Source organism: Cornus florida, unplaced genomic scaffold (assembly GCF_030987335.1).
Source record: "Cornus florida cultivar Cherokee Brave unplaced genomic scaffold, ASM3098733v1 CherokeeBrave_3.0.0_Hap2_Chr04, whole genome shotgun sequence".
Classification (NCBI taxonomy): domain Eukaryota; kingdom Viridiplantae; phylum Streptophyta; class Magnoliopsida; order Cornales; family Cornaceae; genus Cornus; species Cornus florida.
The window spans coordinates 94,405,591-94,423,981 of record NW_026775574.1 but is presented as its reverse complement, the minus strand read 5'-3'; the positions used below and the strand labels follow the sequence as shown (position 1 = coordinate 94,423,981).

Genomic DNA, 18,391 nt, shown 5'->3' with positions numbered 1-18,391 from the left:
GAGATAGATAGTTAAAGGTAAATTTGATACCGTTGGGTATACTAGATTTTGATATCATTTTGGGTATGAATTGGCTATCTGCGTATCATGCTTTAATAGATTGTTTTCGAAAAGAAGTTGTATTTCAGATACTAGGGGAACCAGAATTCAAATTTACCGGAGAAAGAAATATTTTTCCAAACTGTCTTATCTTAGCTATACAAACCAGAAAGTTGTTAAAGAAAAGGTGTCAGGGTTACTTGGCTTATGTGGTTGGTACTGAAAATAAAAAGGTGACACTTGAAAATGTACTAGTGGTAAGGAAATTCATAGATGTGTTTCCAGAAGAATTACCAGGGTTACCAGTGGACAGAGAGGTAGATTTTACCATTGAGCTGGTACCAGGAACAACTCCAATTTCCATTGCTTCATATTGAATGGCACCGACAGAATTGAAAGAATTGAAAGTACAATTGCAAGATCTACTGGATAAGGGCTTCATTCGACCCAGTATTTCACCGTGGGGTGCACCGGTACTATTTGTTAAGAAAAATGATGGTACTATGCGGTTGTGTATTGACTACAGATAATTAAATAAAGTAACCATCAGAAACAAGTATCCATTGCCACGAATTGATGATCTATTTGATCAGTTGCAAGGGGCAAAAGTGTTTTCTAAGATTGATTTGAGGTCCGGATATCACCAGTGACCGGGTCCTCTCTTTACAAGGGTCGCGATACCAAGTCAAGCTTGAAGAGTTGTGAATTTAGGAGGTGGCCAAGTTTTACATTTATAGAAAGCCACTACTACCTTTCTCTATATAAAATATAGATAGGGTGAGTAGGGATCATCCCAAGGGATTATACGTGTTGGAATTTCAACTCCGACTCTAGCGTACCAAATGATTGCAAAAGAGAATTGGGTTGGTTGATTATACTAAATGAGCTAAATTATAATAAAGCAATGCAATAAGATAAAGAGTAAGTAAGAAGGAAAGGTCTTGGGGTGTAGAGATCACCACCAAACAATACTATTCCAAACCATAATCAAGTGACTAATGAGGGAAATGAATGTGTTGCAACAATGTTGTGTATGTAAAAGACATTCAATTGGTAAGGGTGACTCAACAAGTGCAAATTATCTCAATCAACATGTGTGAGGCCACAATACATCTATTGGTAGAGGAATATATTGTCTAAACATCATGTGAAGATAACAAAATAACAATTCAAGTCATTGAACCTTTCATTAAGCTCATAGTCCAAGCAATCCATAAGGATGATTTAGTTAAACATGCATTATCTAAACATCATGTGAGAGGTACAAAATATCTATTGGGTGAGGAATAAATTGTCTAAACACATGTGAAAGATACAACATATCATAACTAGTCATTAATCCTTCATTAAGCTCAAAATTCCATTACACCACAATATTAGAGCATATGCTTCTTGCATTCAAAGCATGGAACATCAAAGAACAAGCATGAATTGTTTCCCAAACTAACACTACACTACTTAAAAGAGAAGCACAATCCATCAAGGAATAAGTATGAACCATCTAGAGACATAACAAGAGCATTACATTAAGAACTTCATATTTTGACAATCTCAAGATTAAAGGCATTAATACACATAGACATGTATCAATAACATTAAATTTAGAGGTGAGCATCTACTCTAGCATACATAGACATATAAATAGAGAAAATGATCAATTAGAAGCATTAATCCATAGAACTCAATGAATAATCAAGATCTTCATAAGTTCAAGAGTCAAAATATGCATTACAACACAAATCCCTCAAAATTACACAAGATTAGGTAAAGAAAGCATGTTTGGGGCTAACTATAGCCCCAAAAGGATGTCTAGCCACTCATAATGATGAAGCTCCAACCCTCAAGGGCTAAATCCATGGTGAAAATCTGCTCCTTGATGATAAAGGTCTCCTCCAAAGCTTGCTCTAGCTTCCTCCCTTCTTCCTCTCCAAGAATAGCCTCCAAGATGATTTTCAATGTGTGACAAGAGATTTACTCAAAAAGTGTATCATATTCCTTATATAGGTAGGTCAAATACACCCCATGATGAGCTGTGGTCGTGCAAGGCATATTCTCCAATGATTGGATGAAGGACGGAATAAATGAGCTGGACTTTAACTTTTTCTCGCTGGAGGAAGTTCGATCGATCGAACCTTAACTTGGATCGATCGAAAATGGGTTTGATCGATCGAACTGCATCTTGGATCGATCGAAGTGGTCTGACTCCTCCGGATAATGACAAGGCTGGGATATTTTCAAGATATTTATGGGGAAAAAGACAAAAGTGGTTGGTAGGCGTACAGCTGTGGATAAAATCAATCATTTGAATAGGACAAAATAGGGTTCGATCAATCTAAGGTGATGTTCGATCGATCGAATTTGGAATTTCAGCAAAGGCCAAGGTTGGATCTATCGAGAAGTACTGTGATCGATCATAGATGTTCGATCGATCGAACTCTAAGTTGGATCGATCGAACTTTTCAACTGCACAACTTGATTCCTTTTTGCTCCTTTCTTTCTCCACTTTGCTCCCTCCTTTGGTTTATCTCAAGATTGCTTCAATTAAGCTCTTATTTGGCTGAGTTAGCTCAATTTTGGGATTAGTGCCTGAAAATATAAATAACACGTAATAAGTCTAAAACGGCAAAGTAAGATAGATAAAGGTACTAGAATGCTTAAGCTTAACGGGTTTAAATGCGCACTTTTTAGTGCTCATCAACCAGTTGAAGATAAATGATAGTAATATTTTTAAAACTGCTTTTCGAACCTGATATGGCCATTATGAGTTTTTGGTAATGCCTTTTGGGTTAACCAATGCTCCAGCGATGTTTATGGACTTAATGAATCGAGAATTTCATTCGTATGTTGACTCTTTTGTTATCGTCTTCATCGACGATATTTTAATATATTCTCGGAGTATGGATGAACATGAAAAGCATTTAAGAATTGTACTACAAATCCTATGGGAGAAACAACTTTTTGCTAAGTTTAGCAAATGTGAATTTTGGCTTGATAAAGTTGTATTTTTGGCGCATGTGGTATCTGGGGATGGTATTTATGTTGACCCGTCAAAAGTGAAAGCAGTGGTGAAATGGGAAAGGCCTACTAATGTGATAGAAGTCAGAAGTTTTCTGGGATTAGCAGGTTATTACAGGAGATTCATCCAAGGGTTTTCTAGTATTGCATTGCCATTAGCAAAGTTAACCAAGAAGGAAGTAAAATTTGTGTGGAGTGAGGAATGCCAAAGAAGTTTTGAAGAATTGAAGAAAAAGTTAACGTCAGCTCCAGTGTTAACTATTCCGTGTGGTGGTAAAGGTTTTGTAATTTACACTGATGTTTCACATCAGGGTTTGAGATGTGTTTTGATGCAGAATGGCAAGGTAATTGCATATGCTTCTAGACAATTGAAGAATCATGAATTGAATTATCCTACACATGACTTGGAGTTAGCTGCTATTGTTTTTGCTTTGAAATTGTGGAGGCATTATCTGTATGATGAAATTTGTGAAATATTCACTGACCATCAGAGTTTGAAGTATTTATTTACACAGAAGGACTTAAATTTGAGACAGAGACGTTGGATGGAGTTAATTAAAGATTATGACTGTAATATTCACCATCATCCTGGAAAAGCCAATGTAATAGTAGATGCTTTAAGTAGGAAGTCTTCAGGGAAACTATCTTGTGTACAGTGTGCACGGGTGGCAAATATTATGGAGTTCAGAATGATGGGAGTTAAATTGACAGTTACAAATGAAAGAGCATTCTTTGCACAGTTATGGTGAGACCTTTGTTGCTGGATCGAATTAAAGAGTTATAAATTCATGATGTATTCCTGGATAAGAAAAGAAGAGAAGTTCAAGAAGGTATGCAAACTGAATTTATAGTTAAGGACGATGGGACTTTGTATTTTAAAAGTCGAATTTGTGTTCCAAATGATGTTTCTTTGAAGAAAGATATTTTAGATGAAGCACACAGTTCTATATATGCTATGTATCCGGGTAGTACTAAAATGTACAGGGACTTGAAGGAATACTATTGGTGGAACAATATGAAGCGTGAAATTACAGAATTTGTAGCAAAGTGTTTAGTATGTCAATGAGTGAAAGCTGAACATCATAAACCAGCGGGGTTGATGCAGCCGTTGCCAATTCCTCAGTGGAAGTGGGAGCATATGACAATGGATTTTGTGACGGGACTTCAAAGATCAAAAAGGGGACATGACTCCATCTGGGTTATAGTTGATAGATTGACGAAATCAGCTCATTTTCAAGCAATGAAAACCACTTATTCTACAAAGGAATATGCTCGTTTGTATGTTAATGAGATCATATGTTTGCATGGGGCTCCAGTTTCTATTGTTTGTGATAGGGATCTGAAGTTCACTTCGAGATTTTGGTGTAGTTTGCATGAAGCCATGAAAACTTCTTTGAAGTTCAGTACAACTTTTCACCCGCAGACAGATGGGCAGTCAAAACGAACTATACAGATTTTGGAAGATATGTTGAGAGTTTGTGTGCTGGATTTCAAAGGTAGTTGGGATGACTATTTACCGTTGATTAAATTTGTTTATAACAATAGTTATCAGTTTACTATTGGGATGGCACCGTATGAAGCTTTGTATGGGAGAAAATGAAGAACTCGATTGTGTTGGGGTGAAGTGGGTGAAAGAAAGTTATTGGATCCAGAATTGATTGACTTACAACAGAAAAAGTGAAAGTAGTTCAACAACGTATGAAGGTAGCATATGATAAACAGAAAAGTTATGTAGATGTGCGAAAAAGAAGAGATTTGGAATTTGAAATTGGTGATTTTGTTTTTCTTCGTATTTCGCCTTGGAAGGGAATTATGAGGTTTGGAAAGAAGGGTAAATTAAGCCCCAGGTACATTGGACCGTGCAAAATTCTGGAGCGGATAGGAGCAGTAGCGTATCGGTTTCAGTTACCCGAAGAATTATCAAGATTACATGACGTTTTTACATGTGTCTATGCTTTGGAAGTATATATCGGATCCATCTCATGTTTTGATTGCGGAACCGACAGAGTTGAAGAATGATTTAACTTATGTAGAAGAACCGGTACAGATTTTGGATCACCGAGAGCAAGTGCTTCGAAATAAGACTATATCACAGGTAAAAGTATTGTGTAGAAGTCACACGGTTGAAGAAGCGACTTGGGAAAGTGAAGAAGTTATGAGAATGCAATATCCTCACTTGTTCGGTATGTGTTATACATTTTAATTTCGAGGACGAAATTTATTTTAAGAGGGGTAGATTGTCATATCCTGATTTTTATTAGCTCTTTAATTATTATTATGAGCCTGTTAATATTTGTTTGAGCTTAAATACCTATATTTAATAGCGTTGGAAAACAAAATAAGAAATTTCATTTTTTTTTGTGAACAATTAATTAAAAGTATGAGAATTGTTCACAAATGCATGGTTCGTGGTACCTAGAAGTAATTTCATATATTGTTATATTCATGTGTGTGGTATCAATTAAAAAGTTGATACAGTTTGTGGTAACTAATGGAAGAAATAGGATAATTAAAATATATGAAGTGGGTATGTGTACTAAAATGCATGTATGATGATGTCGTGGGTGTATTGTGTGCTTTAGAACATGCTGGTGGCCTTTCATATAAATGGTATTTTGTATTAACTGAGGATCGAGATTGGAAAGTTGGTGGGACCAAAAGATAACCATATTAGTTATTACTTGGGTAAAAATTATTTGAGAAAAAGCTTTCTAGTATGCATGCATATACAGGTGAGCATTATTCAAATTACTGACTCACACACATAGCACATATACATAGATAAACATAGATTCGTGTTGAAAGTTTTCTGATTGGACCGCTTGAATCATCATACTTATCTTTGTAAGTTAAAAAGAAAAAAAAGAAAGCCACGATTAAATAGGTAGATGCTGCCAGCACAAACCAATATTTCTCACACTCTTGACACGTCACAAAGTTCCTTTAAGGAGCTATTTGGACCGAAGTAGGAAGAAGGGGTTAACGGAAAGAAAATAAAGAAGAAGAAGAAAATTTAGAAGGAAAGGGATGGAATTCTCTCTGAAAATTCTGGTAACCAATACTAAAGGTAAATCATATATACATATATTTTTATGTTGAAAGCTCATAACCTGGTGTTTTAATGAGCAACTGGGTTAATGGATTTTACATAAATTATTCCTATATGATTTATTTTACTTGATTCAAGTGCTATATTATCTAAATTTAACTACTGGTTAGTTGATGTGATTATTGAAATGAAGTTAATGTAATTGTTATTGTTAGAATTTCCACTATAATTGTGTGTGGAATTAAGATTTATAGAAATGTGATAATTATTATTTATATCTCTTTAGAAATGAATATGGTGTGGTTATAATGTTGTATAGGCCAAGAAAAGGAACTGATAACTTCGACCATACCAAAGGCTAAATGAATAAAATGGGGGCGTAGCCAAGGTAAGTGTACTCACTGCAAGTTTATTTTTGGATATGTTTAATTGAAGTATTGCAGTGGTTATGTGAGTTGAAGATGAATATATATATAACTTGATTATATTATATAAGGCCCATACTCTGGCCTGGAAGGAGAGTACTACATTAAAAAGGGTTTATACTTTGGCCAAGAAGGAGAGTACTATATTTAAATAAGGTCAGTATTCTGGCCTAGAAGGAGAGTACTATATTATATAAGGTCCATACTCTAGCCTAGAAGGATAGTACGATATTTTAATACCTGTAATATGTTAATGCAATTTAATTGACGTTAGCAGATAATATTTGTTTATATTACTCTGATATAGTAGTGTTGCATTCACTGGGCTTTAAGCTCATTTCTTCCATATTTATATTTTTCAGGCATCAGGTTGGGTTGCTACTGCCAAGTCTAGAGTCTTGTGTGTGAATGGGGAAAAGAACCTTGGAACGTCTTTTGTATAAAATGTAAATATTGTAGTAGAACTTAATATTATGACTTGAAGTTACTTGTTTAGTTGCTTAGAACTTGCAAGGTGGATTTATAATTTATCTTTGATTGTAAACTGTTAAGCAGGCACTCTGTTGTGGGATGATGTCATGTATGAATGAGGTTAATGCAGATGGTTGGATGCATTCCAATTTGTTCAATTTATTAAATAGTGTAACTTGGGTTGGGGTGTGACACAAACGGTCTTTTGAATGTATCCGATTGATTTTAAATTTTGCTTTAAAAGGCTATTTTTCATGTTTTAGGGGTTTGGATATGTCAAATTTTGTATTGGGAGTATTTTGAGGTCATGTACCATTGTAACGTATTTTATTATATATATTATGTTTGCGAGAATGTTTATGTCACGACCCAAATGTTCTAATAAAATGCTCTGATACCATTTTGTCACGCCCCGAAAATTCTAAAAAAATTCTCGATTTATACAAATCCAAATACATCAAAATACACACAGGATCATAAAAAAAAATGCCTTCTTTTATACAAAGTCAATTTCCTCAAAAAAAAAAAAAAATAAATAAATAAATAAAATCCTGCAACACCGACTCTTCATTCTAAGCTCGTATCTAGCAATTTCCGTTCATCTTCGGTACCTGAAACTAGAGGGTGGTGAGACAAAAAGTCCCAGTAAGAAAAACCATAACAAGAATTTCATGGAGGTTTAACAAAACAGATTCATAAAATATTCACATTCATATAAACAAAACAAATATGCATTTAATCAAAACATTTAATAAAACCATTTGAAGCAAAACCACCCCATGCCATTTAAGGTATAGAGAACCCTACACTGAAAAAGAGTTTTCTCACTGGATCATCAAACCTCAAGCTCCTGAACTCCTTTATAACTCTCGGCTTCCTCTGTCTGCAAACTCTCTTTGTATCTCTAGTCTCTCTCTAATTTTTCTATCTTCTGCATTTGCACCAAAGTCACAAGCCTAATTTATAAGCAATACCACCGACTCAATTTACAAATTCGAAGGACAATCATCACAAGTAGGGGCCCACCACCACCACATTTTTCCTTTCTTATCTTTACATCCATCAGACCCTAACCACAACATAAGGCACGTGAAGGAAACCAAAACAAGAAAAAAAATCTTTAGTGGGCCCGCAAATACAAACTACCATAATCACAATTTCTCTCTCCCATCTTCGGCCACCTGCTCACCCTTTTCCTTTCTCATCATCCGTATCACCCCATATATATATATACATACATATGCCAAATATCAGAACCCATTACTCCTTATGGGCGGCCCGCCACCCACCAAATTCCTATTTTCCCTTTTTTTTCTCATCAATTCGCAGACCATCTTTCTCACTCCATCAGACTACATATTATATATATATATATATATAAATACTAAAATCTAACCCATTATTATCTCTAGTGGGACCCGCAAATAACTATCATCATTACAACCTTTCTTTTCTTACTCACTTCGGCTGGTGCATCACCTTTTCATTCCATTCCTCCATCATAAATACAATACATATATAAATATATATATTATAAAACAAAACTAAATTAAATTTCAAAACTCACTAACTTTAATAAATAAATAATTAATTTAACAGTCTAAAAATTATAAAATTAATTAATTAAAATCTTAAAAATTCGGGTCATCACAATCTCCACCACTTAAAAAGAATTTTGTCCTCGAAATTCAGATCCAATCATATACCCGAAAACACCAACAATCATAAAACAAAATTCATATCCTTACCCTAGGCGATGTGAGATATAGTGATATGTAGGACTTTGTGGTAGCTGTCAATGCTAGTCACCCACCCAAATATTTCGTAACCGTTGTGATAGTTAGTCAATGCGTTACCCGCCCACTAAAAAAAATAAACAATAACAAACTCGGGCTACCTGCCCAACTACACTAACCAACCATCTCAGTAGCTGTCGGTGAACGCCATCCGCCCACACACACCTACGAGTGGTAGCTAACCAGTACTACACACTCGCCCACTCACACTCGTCTACATCATCACTACACTTACACTTCTGGCTGGGTACAACTCTGATACCATTTTGTCACGACTCAAATTTTCTAATAAAATACTCTGATACCATTTTGTCACGCCCCAAAAATTCTAACAAAATCCTCGATTTATACAAATCCAAATACATCAAAATACATCCAGGATCATAAAAAAAAATGCCCTCTTTTATACAAAGTCAATTTCCTCAAATATACATAAAAAAAATCTCCAAATAAATAAATAAAATCCTGCAACGCCGACTCTTCAGCCTAAGCTCGTTTTTAGTAATTCCCGTTCATCTTCGGTACCTGAAACAAGAGGGTGGTGAGATAAAAAGTCCCAGTAGAAAAAACCATAACAAGAATTTCATGGAGGTTTAACAAAACAACTTCATAAAATATACACATTCATATAAACAAAACAAATATGCATTTAATCAAAACATTTAATAAAACCATTTGAAGCAAAACCACCCCATGCCATTCAAGGTATAGAGAACTCTACACTGAAAAAGAGTTTTTTCACTGGATCATCAAACCTCAAGCTCCCGAACTCCTCTGTAACTTTCGGCTTCCTCTGTCTGCAAACTCCTCTATATCTCTAGTCTTTCTCTAATTTTTCTATCTTCTGCATTTGCACCAAAGTCACAAGCCTAATTTATAGGCAAAACCACCAACTCAATTTACAAATTCGAAGGACAATCATCACAAGTGGGGGCCTACCACCACCACCTTTTTCCTTTCTTATCTTTACATCCATTAGACCCTAACCACAAAATAAGGCACGTGAAGGAAACCAAAACAAAAAGAAAAATCTTTAGTGGGCCCGCAAGTACATACTACCATAATCACAATTTCTCTCTCCCACCTTCGTCCACCTGCTCGCTCTTTTCCTTTCTCATCATCCTTAGCACCCCATATATATATATATATACATATATATACATACATATACCAAATATTAGAACCCATTACTCCTTATGGGGCTCGCCACCCACCAAATTCATATTTTCTCTTTTTTTTCTCATAAATTCGCAGACCACCTTTCTCACTCTATCAGACCACATGTTATATATATAAAAATACTAAAATCTAACCCATTATTATCTCCAGTGGGACCCGCAAATAACTATCATTATTACAACCTTTCTTTTCTTACCCACTTCGGCTGGTGCATCACCTTTTCATTTCATTTCTCCATCATAAATACAATACATATATAAACATATATATGTTATATAACAAAAATAAATTAAATTTCAAAACCCACTAACTTTAATAAATAAATAATCAATTTAAACAGTCTAAAAATTATAAATTAATTAAATAAAAATCTTAAAAATTTGAGTCATCACAGTTTACTTTGCACAAAATATCACGGTTGTATGATATGGATGTTGGTTGGCTTCAAACTTTCCATTTTAAAGCATTTTTGAGATTTAATAGGTCGGATTTTGCATCGGGCATAGTTGGGGGTCACGGACTATTCCCGCACATTTTAAAACACTTATTATACTTGCGTGCACAATCGTTTTAGCACACAACTTCATATTTGGTCATTTGCGCACATGAAGCAAACTTGTTTTTTGTATTTTTCTTTAAAGCTGATCTCAAGTGTATTTTAGGAATTTTACGTCAAAAATAAATTTTTCTTTCGACATGGTCAATTTGGAAAAAGTATTTTAAGGGGGTTTATTCTTCGTGTTTTTCCAAAAAAGGTCATTTCGGGATCCATTTTTGCTCTCAGTTCAGGATTTTTGTCACTCCCAGCACTTACTGCCCGCAGCCTTGGCCATGTGCACGGCTCCCGCGCGGCACACATCTGGGCGCACGCGCGGGCTTGCGCATGGGTGCCCTTGGGTGCCTCCCTCGGCCGTGACGACGCTCATTTTTGTTTTTGTTCTTTCTCCTTCATCTGGACTCCGAATCAAGTGATTTTTGAGTCTGAATGTGAAATCTGATTGTTTGTTAAATGCAGAAGGTGAAATCTGAATGTTGTATATATTACATTTTTGCCTTGAATATCTTCTACACGTAATATTAATATAAAGATATTATATTAAAACATAAACATATATATAAAATGATGAATTTCACCAAAGAAATATATCAATTTAATAATGAATATTAATGTCAAAACTGATAATAATAATTTCAAAATCAATATATAAAATGAATATGAAAATGAAATATTTATGAGAATGAGATTAAAATTCTCGCCCAAATGATTCGATTTTTATTTATATAGTAGATTTGCACCATAATAATGGTGTGAGGGTTTCATTACATGATTGTTGATTATAAACTTGAGTGAACCTTGTACATATTGATTTATTTATATTTTGTTGAATATTATTTATATTTACATTATTTAAGAAGGAAAGTACAATCAAACATTTGAGAATTTGGAGAAAGTTAAAAGTAAAAATCCATCGGAAGAGAATAGAAATGCAAAGTGGAAATAGAAAGTTTATCAATACGTTTAATTCAAGAGTATGATCAATACATTTACTAGAAATATAATATTTGAGGGTAACATTGTCATTCACAAAATATTTTAAAACTTAAAATCAATTATCATCTTCTGTGATAAGCGTTAAGTAAGGTCTGTGTCGCTTAAAATTTTGCCATGTTTTAAACTATTGCATTATATTTTAAGTGTTAACTTAAATGACCAACGGGCCAGTGGCCTAGCGGTATCAGTTTCTTACCTCCCAAAGGGAGTTCAGGGTTTCAAGTCTCAGAAGAGATATGAGTGTGTGAGTACCAATTAGGGAAAAAAAAATGTTAACTTAAATGTTATCAAACACGCTAATTTTAAATCTTCTTTTACCTGTTCTGTGTTAAGCGCTAATAACGATATCAAACAAGTTAGTGTATAACTCCGTGAGCAACCAAAAAAAAATTGTCTTTTTACCTTGATTGTCAGACATTATGTCAAGAAGTTGTTGGTCGGACCTATTCTCATAAAAATAAATGAAACTTTGGTTTGATTATCATGTTAACAAATTTTATTTATTTTTGGGTTAAAAAACAGGGTTGGAGTTGTAACCAACAAAAAAAAACACATATTATACCAAGAAAGAGAATAAATGGGGCTTAAAGTGCCACCTGTTACATTAGAATCAAGCTTACCCCTCCGGAATCTATGGAATTTAGTCATGATGGAAAAAGATAATATAAATTAGACAGAGACAGCGAAGGCTGGTAACACATATTGATGAGGAAAAGACCGGGAAATGAATTAGAAAATTCTTTAACAATTCAATAATATAAATATATATATGCAAGCCATGCCTTCATGGGATCTTTTATAGCTTCACTTTATGACCAATTTGTATATGCTGTACGTCTTTGGCATCAATCCTCATTCCAGCCACCATACATGATGAAATAAGCAAATCGAAAGCTAAATTCTCCTTTTTCTTTATTTTTTCTGTTTGCTACGAAAAATTACTTTGGATCCAACATTATGGCTGACAAGAGTACTATCTATATGTGTGCGTGAAGTTGTGGTCTGAATTTTATTTGGTCAAGAAAAGTGTTGCGAATTTGCGATCTACTTGAAAACAAGATTTGTTTGGATTTATTTTATAGACCTACTTTTTTTTTTTTGCATGTCATGGAATTGAGTTGTAAGAAAAAATTATGTTGGACAATGAATTAGAATGAAGGATCTTTCCTAATTTTGAAAGTTTTCTTAAGGTCTTTTGTGAATTCTTTCAAAATTTAATGGGGGCATTTTAGTAATTATAAAAAAATATATTTTAAAAATAGGAATAACAAAATATTTCCATTAGTACAATTGCTCCCCTGGACATAACCTGGCTCGTTCAAGCTGAGCTTAATAAGAACCCAATTGTCGAGAAATTATTATATTATCCCGACAAATTAATAATTAACACATTTAAGTAAAAATTTAAATAAAATTAACACAAAATTAAAACACGTGTAAATTAGTAATTCACCTCTGCACAATTGCCTACCCATTTTAAGTTTACTGACCTTTCTTGGACACAGTCTTCTAAGCAATTTGTCGCTAAGTTCTTGTCTTTCTTGGTTAATTCTATTAAAAGAGAGTAGACCAATTGAATACTGATTACGACTGATATATATATATATATATATCGTCAATGTCCATAAATTTAAATTGTTCAAAATTATAGAAATAGGCTATTGTTGGTGCGACAGCATGAGATTTTATTTATTGGAATGTATTGTTCAAATATAGATGCCATTTCATGACTTGTAGCTTTGTTTTGCTTTGTAATTCTAAGGAGAGAAATTAGAGACGTAGAGAATTAATTGATGTCACCACTTATGTTTTTTCTTCTTGCCTTCTTTAGCTAAGACAATTGTTTGGTGACAGAAAAAAGTATGTAATGGGGTTGTTTATCTTTATAAATTTGAAAGAAATTTTTTTTTTTTTTTCAACTTCGAGCAGCAAAAGTATGAAATTTAGCTTGACTTTGAAAATATATATATATATATATATATTTTTAAATGACCTAATTTTTTTTTTTTTGTTAATAGTCACAAACACTTGTCTCTTTTAAAATTTAAATCATGATTTTCGTTTGGAAGATAAGAGACTGATATGTAAAACTCAATTTTTTAATATTTTTATTTTGGAACGACTAATATCAAACTAAAATTCATATGCCCACGATAGTCAATTGGATTTCTCAATCAGAGTATAATAAATTGCTACACCAAACGACGACAACAGTTTGGCCATTCAAAAGAAAAATCGTACAATTCAAGTACTCCACATATCTCAACACGTGTTTGAATGGCCCTTTGAATTTTGAACCATCTTAATCACTCTTAAGTCTTCACAAATCATTTTAACGTAGTTATATGCCCTCCATTTGTTGACAAGTTATTGGGTATTTTCGGTATTTTTTTTTATCATCAAGATAAATGGAAGGTTTTATTAATATATGGGTATTCAATAACTATATTTTTTCTCAATTAAAGTGCAATTCTCCTGTTAAAAGACTATTATATTGTGAAAATATATATATATATATATATTTTAATATTCAAAAGATCGTGGTTATAAAATACCCGACTAATGAAAACACCAAGTATTGATTATTGAATACATATTTTTCGAAAAACCTCATTCACATTTATCATTCCTAGCCTTCATGCCGTAAACGAGCACATCTTTTCCTTGCACGTGTGTACTGGTTTGTTGAGGAATTTCTTCATTTTCTAGATTTCAATCTTTTGCGGTCCATCATTCCACTTGATGACGTCCACCTTCTAGATATGCAATCTTGTATTACGTATTGACCGAGCAGTGATACTTAAGCTCTAGCCGACTTGTTGAGCTTAAAATATCTCAATCGTCCGTAAACAAGAAAGCACTCAGAAATTCAAGTAAGAGGGGATACAATATTGTATTTTTTTTTTTTTTAATAAGTAATATTGTATTTTCTTAATAATTTTAAGATTAAATGTAATATTTTGTAAGTATATATATATATCAATAAAAAAAGTCAATGTCCGAGACAAATGTCATTAAAAATCTTATTATCGATTTTATTACGAAACTTGTACCATACAAAAAAACCAAATGTCAAAAAAAAAAAAAAAAAAAGGTAAATAATAAATAAATAAAGGAGAAGAAGATATTAGTACTCCAAAAAGTTTCTTCACACTACTTTTTGTATTGGAATTCAAGAAATAAAGTGATAATCTTTTATAAAAGCCATTTCACATCCCATGTGCAATTAACACGTGATAAGATCAGGTTTTTTTTCCTTTTCTTTTTTGTTTATGTGAAATTCAGGTTTATATTGAGGGATAGACCAAAAGAGGTATGAGGTGGCAATTGTACCCCTGAATTTTATTTATTTATTTTTTTTTTAGGATTAAGTAGTTGTAATTTTTCTTATTTTCAATTATATACCTTTGAAAATTTTCCATTGTGCCTCCGAAATTAAAGAGAAAAAAAATTAATTTTTGATCCCCCTCACTCAATATGCTGGTCCGTCCTTGTTTATATTGTCACTCATCAAAGTAGGTAATCCTGCAAAATATTAGGTTGTTCAATTTCATTGACCTTTCTTGAATTTGTAAGTCTCGTTACGAAACTTTCAAGATCTAAGAGCTAAATTTGCATAATTAAGATAACAACGATCGTAATTTAGGACCTCCAAAATTTAAAAAGGAAACTTGCACAATTACGACAATGGCAACCTTAAATATGAGTTTCGATTGAACCTTAGGAGGATCTTTAATAATTTCTCATAAATTAAGTAATTTAATGGTATTGCAAATGTTATGTTACAAAATGATTGAATTTCTTCTCGTGTTTAGAAGTTTGTGCTCGAGTCTTACACCATTTCTCTCCCTTCTAACAATTAATCACTAATTATTAACATTTTATGTTGAAAAAATAAATAAGTACTTTAACAGTCTTGGTTTTGCAAATATCAATTGTGTGAGTCAACAAATCCGTACCACTACACGTACGAATGGGTGATGGAGCCAACAAAATTTTGACCTTATTTAAGGGTGGGTATACATGTAATGTGTGGCTTAAATTTAGAGAACCAAACAAAAAAATTGGTCAATGTCCTAGACAAAGGCCATTAGAAATCTGATTATTAGTTTTAGTTGGTTCACACTGCTCTTTAAATTTAAATTCAAGAAATACTAAAGTGACAACCTTTTTTTCAACCCAATATCACATATATGTGCAATTAACACGTGCTAAGCATCAGCTCGTTCAATTTATTAAATGACCTTTGTACACGAACCTTTTTCTTTACTATTCAACTTTCCTACCATTTTTTTTCTCCTAAAGTGTCTGTTTTCATTGACAAAATATCAGTCATTTTGTCAAAACAATACAAATAACACCACCCACAATTTAAAGTCCAACAATCTCACAACCGACCACTCCTCTGTCTCTAATATTATATTTATATATATATATATATATGTATAATTTTCTTACTATAACATATGTTGACTCTCCACAACTCTTACAGAGGCATTCCCAGAAACCTCCATCGTAAATAAGAACCTCATTCCTCTTCCTCTCGAATATTAGAATCTCTCTCTCTACACCCACCACCACCACCACTTCTATAAAGCGAAAACGTCACAAGAAAAAGAAAAACCCATAAACAGAGTATATATAACATCCTATACACACATGTATATAATCATGTCAATTACAGACCCTTGGCCTAAATTCTAACAAACCCATTTCAGATCATTGTTTTTGCTCCAAACCCATTTCGTTTCGTCATTTCTCATCGCCCAAATCATGAAAAGAATTAGAGGTTTCAGGTTACGAACAAAGCTGGTAAAGGCCTTCAAATGGGTCGTCCATGGAAGGACAAAGCGAGCAAGCAGTCGACGCTTAAGCTACCAGAACTCTGCGATCAAAGCCATGTCCAAGCTCTGCAATTGGGGTCGTTCTCTGAAGCATGGAGCTAAGTTGCTCTGTTCTTCCAATACCAATTCGGGTTACAGTCGGGTGGGGCAAGACCTGATTGACGCAAAACCAGTGGGTGTACCGAAGGGTCACATGGCGGTGTACGTGGGCGAGAAAGAAGATGAAACGCATCGTTTCTTCGTGCCTGTGGTGTACTTTAATCACCCACTGTTTGGGGACCTGTTGAGAGAGGCAGAGAAGGTTTACGGGTTCAATCATTGCGGGGGGATCCAGATACCATGTCGGATATCCGAATTTGAACGTGTCCGGACTAGGGTTGCCGGCGGCGGTGGTAGTGGCGGTGGCGATTACTGCCCTGGGTGGCGGAGCTGAGGGGTCAGTACTGCTGTGGGAGAAGTGGTTAGAATATTGTGAGGGTGATTTTGAGATTGATATTTGCCAAACTATTTTTACCCTCAGTTGTAGTTTGATTGTAGGCCTTGTTTTCAACATACATGTAGAAAATTTAGTTGTGTAAATCAAAGTTTTTATTTTATTATTATGATTATTGTTGGAAGTTAAGATGAATTTTATTAGAATCTAGAGAGAAAAATTAAGAAAAAAAGTTGTTATAAAGCAAAAACAATGAAATGCAAAAGCACAATGAGAATCTGAACAGTCTCTCACAAGGAAGATTGGCAAATTTGACTTGAGTCATTGATGCAAAACAGACAAAAGGTTAAACAAATCCGTTTTTATTGGATTCTTTGGACAAATTTTTTTTTTTTGACTCTAAAGAGTCTAATTTTATCATAAACGGGCCTAGTGCAGATATCGAGCAGCTAAGTTGTCGAGGCAGGGCGTCTTTTGGCCAAATTTTAGTCCAATTTAATCATTTAAGGCTCCGGAATGACGTTTGCCCAATTTTGAATATTTCGGAATTTTTGTTAGAAGACTAAATTGATTCGATTTGCTCTCCTTTTTGGTATAGTAATGAGGTTTCTTACCTTATTTTTACAGAATATTCAGCACAAGTTTATTTTTGAGTAGTTTCCTTGCGCTGCAAGTTTTCTTACGTCTTTAGGATTTCTTTTATATTATTAGGGTTGTTATTTATAAAATATATGTCTTGCAGAGCAAATCATTCATTCAATTATTAATATATTATCAGACATTCCTCTGCGAATTCTTTTCTACCTTTTGGATTCAAGGTAACCCTCGTTATATATTATCAGATTCCTCTGTGAATTCCTTTTCTTCCTTGTGGATTCAAGGTAACCCTCGTTCCTTTGTGAACGTTTTCGCTTCCGCTCATGTAATTCACAAATGAATTGAAATGTTCAATCTTACGACTTACCTCCTGAATCCCTATATTATATTTATTTTTATAATAGAAAACAACAAATATAATTTTTTTCTTTTCTCTTGAAAACAACAAAAATAATTTTTTTTCTTTTCTCTTGAAAACAACATTGACCGAATGTACTGCATTCTGGATGGAATTGGATCGTCTAAGTTAAAATTCATCTAAGTTATCATAAGTTGAATTTTCTATATAATAACATGTGTCATTAAGATATATTTACGAGCTATATTAAACCACGTCAGTTAATTTAATAAAATTTAGAAAACTACACTGTTTTAATACTAAAAGCTTTACAAAGACTTATAAATCTCTCCTATAAAATCTCTTCTCTTTTCTGCAAAAAATATTGTTCCCTCTCTCTCTTTTCTGAAATAATAGTATTGGCTTGGATGAAGAAGTTGATTTTATTAAAGAAACTTGAATAATATTTTCAATTTAATAGTATATAGTTTCTGATTAGATGAATTTTGTAAAATTTAAGTTTGAGCATAATTTGCTATGATATCAATATAAAAAAGACGTTCTTCATTATTTAAAAAATTAGAAATACTAAATCTTTGGTTGGTAATAACTAGATGCATTTTTATGCAGATTCAGATTTAAACTGAAGTATAA

General features: G+C 33.5%; 1 protein-coding gene across 1 annotated transcript; it reads left to right on the top strand.

Annotated features, from left to right (window-relative positions):
• The first annotated feature begins 15,969 nt into the window (after positions 1-15,969).
• LOC132304007 (auxin-responsive protein SAUR36-like) lies at positions 15,970-16,972 on the top strand. Its single transcript, XM_059801488.1, has one exon. The coding sequence runs from the start codon at positions 16,300-16,302 to the stop codon at positions 16,801-16,803; it is 504 nt and encodes a 167-aa protein (XP_059657471.1). The 5' UTR covers positions 15,970-16,299; the 3' UTR covers positions 16,804-16,972.
• The last annotated feature ends 1,419 nt before the right edge of the window (positions 16,973-18,391 follow it).

Coding starts and splice junctions, on each gene's coding strand:
- LOC132304007 (XM_059801488.1), top strand. CDS start 16,300: ATGAAAAGAATTAGAGGTTTCAGGTTACGAACAAAGCTGGTAAAGGCC.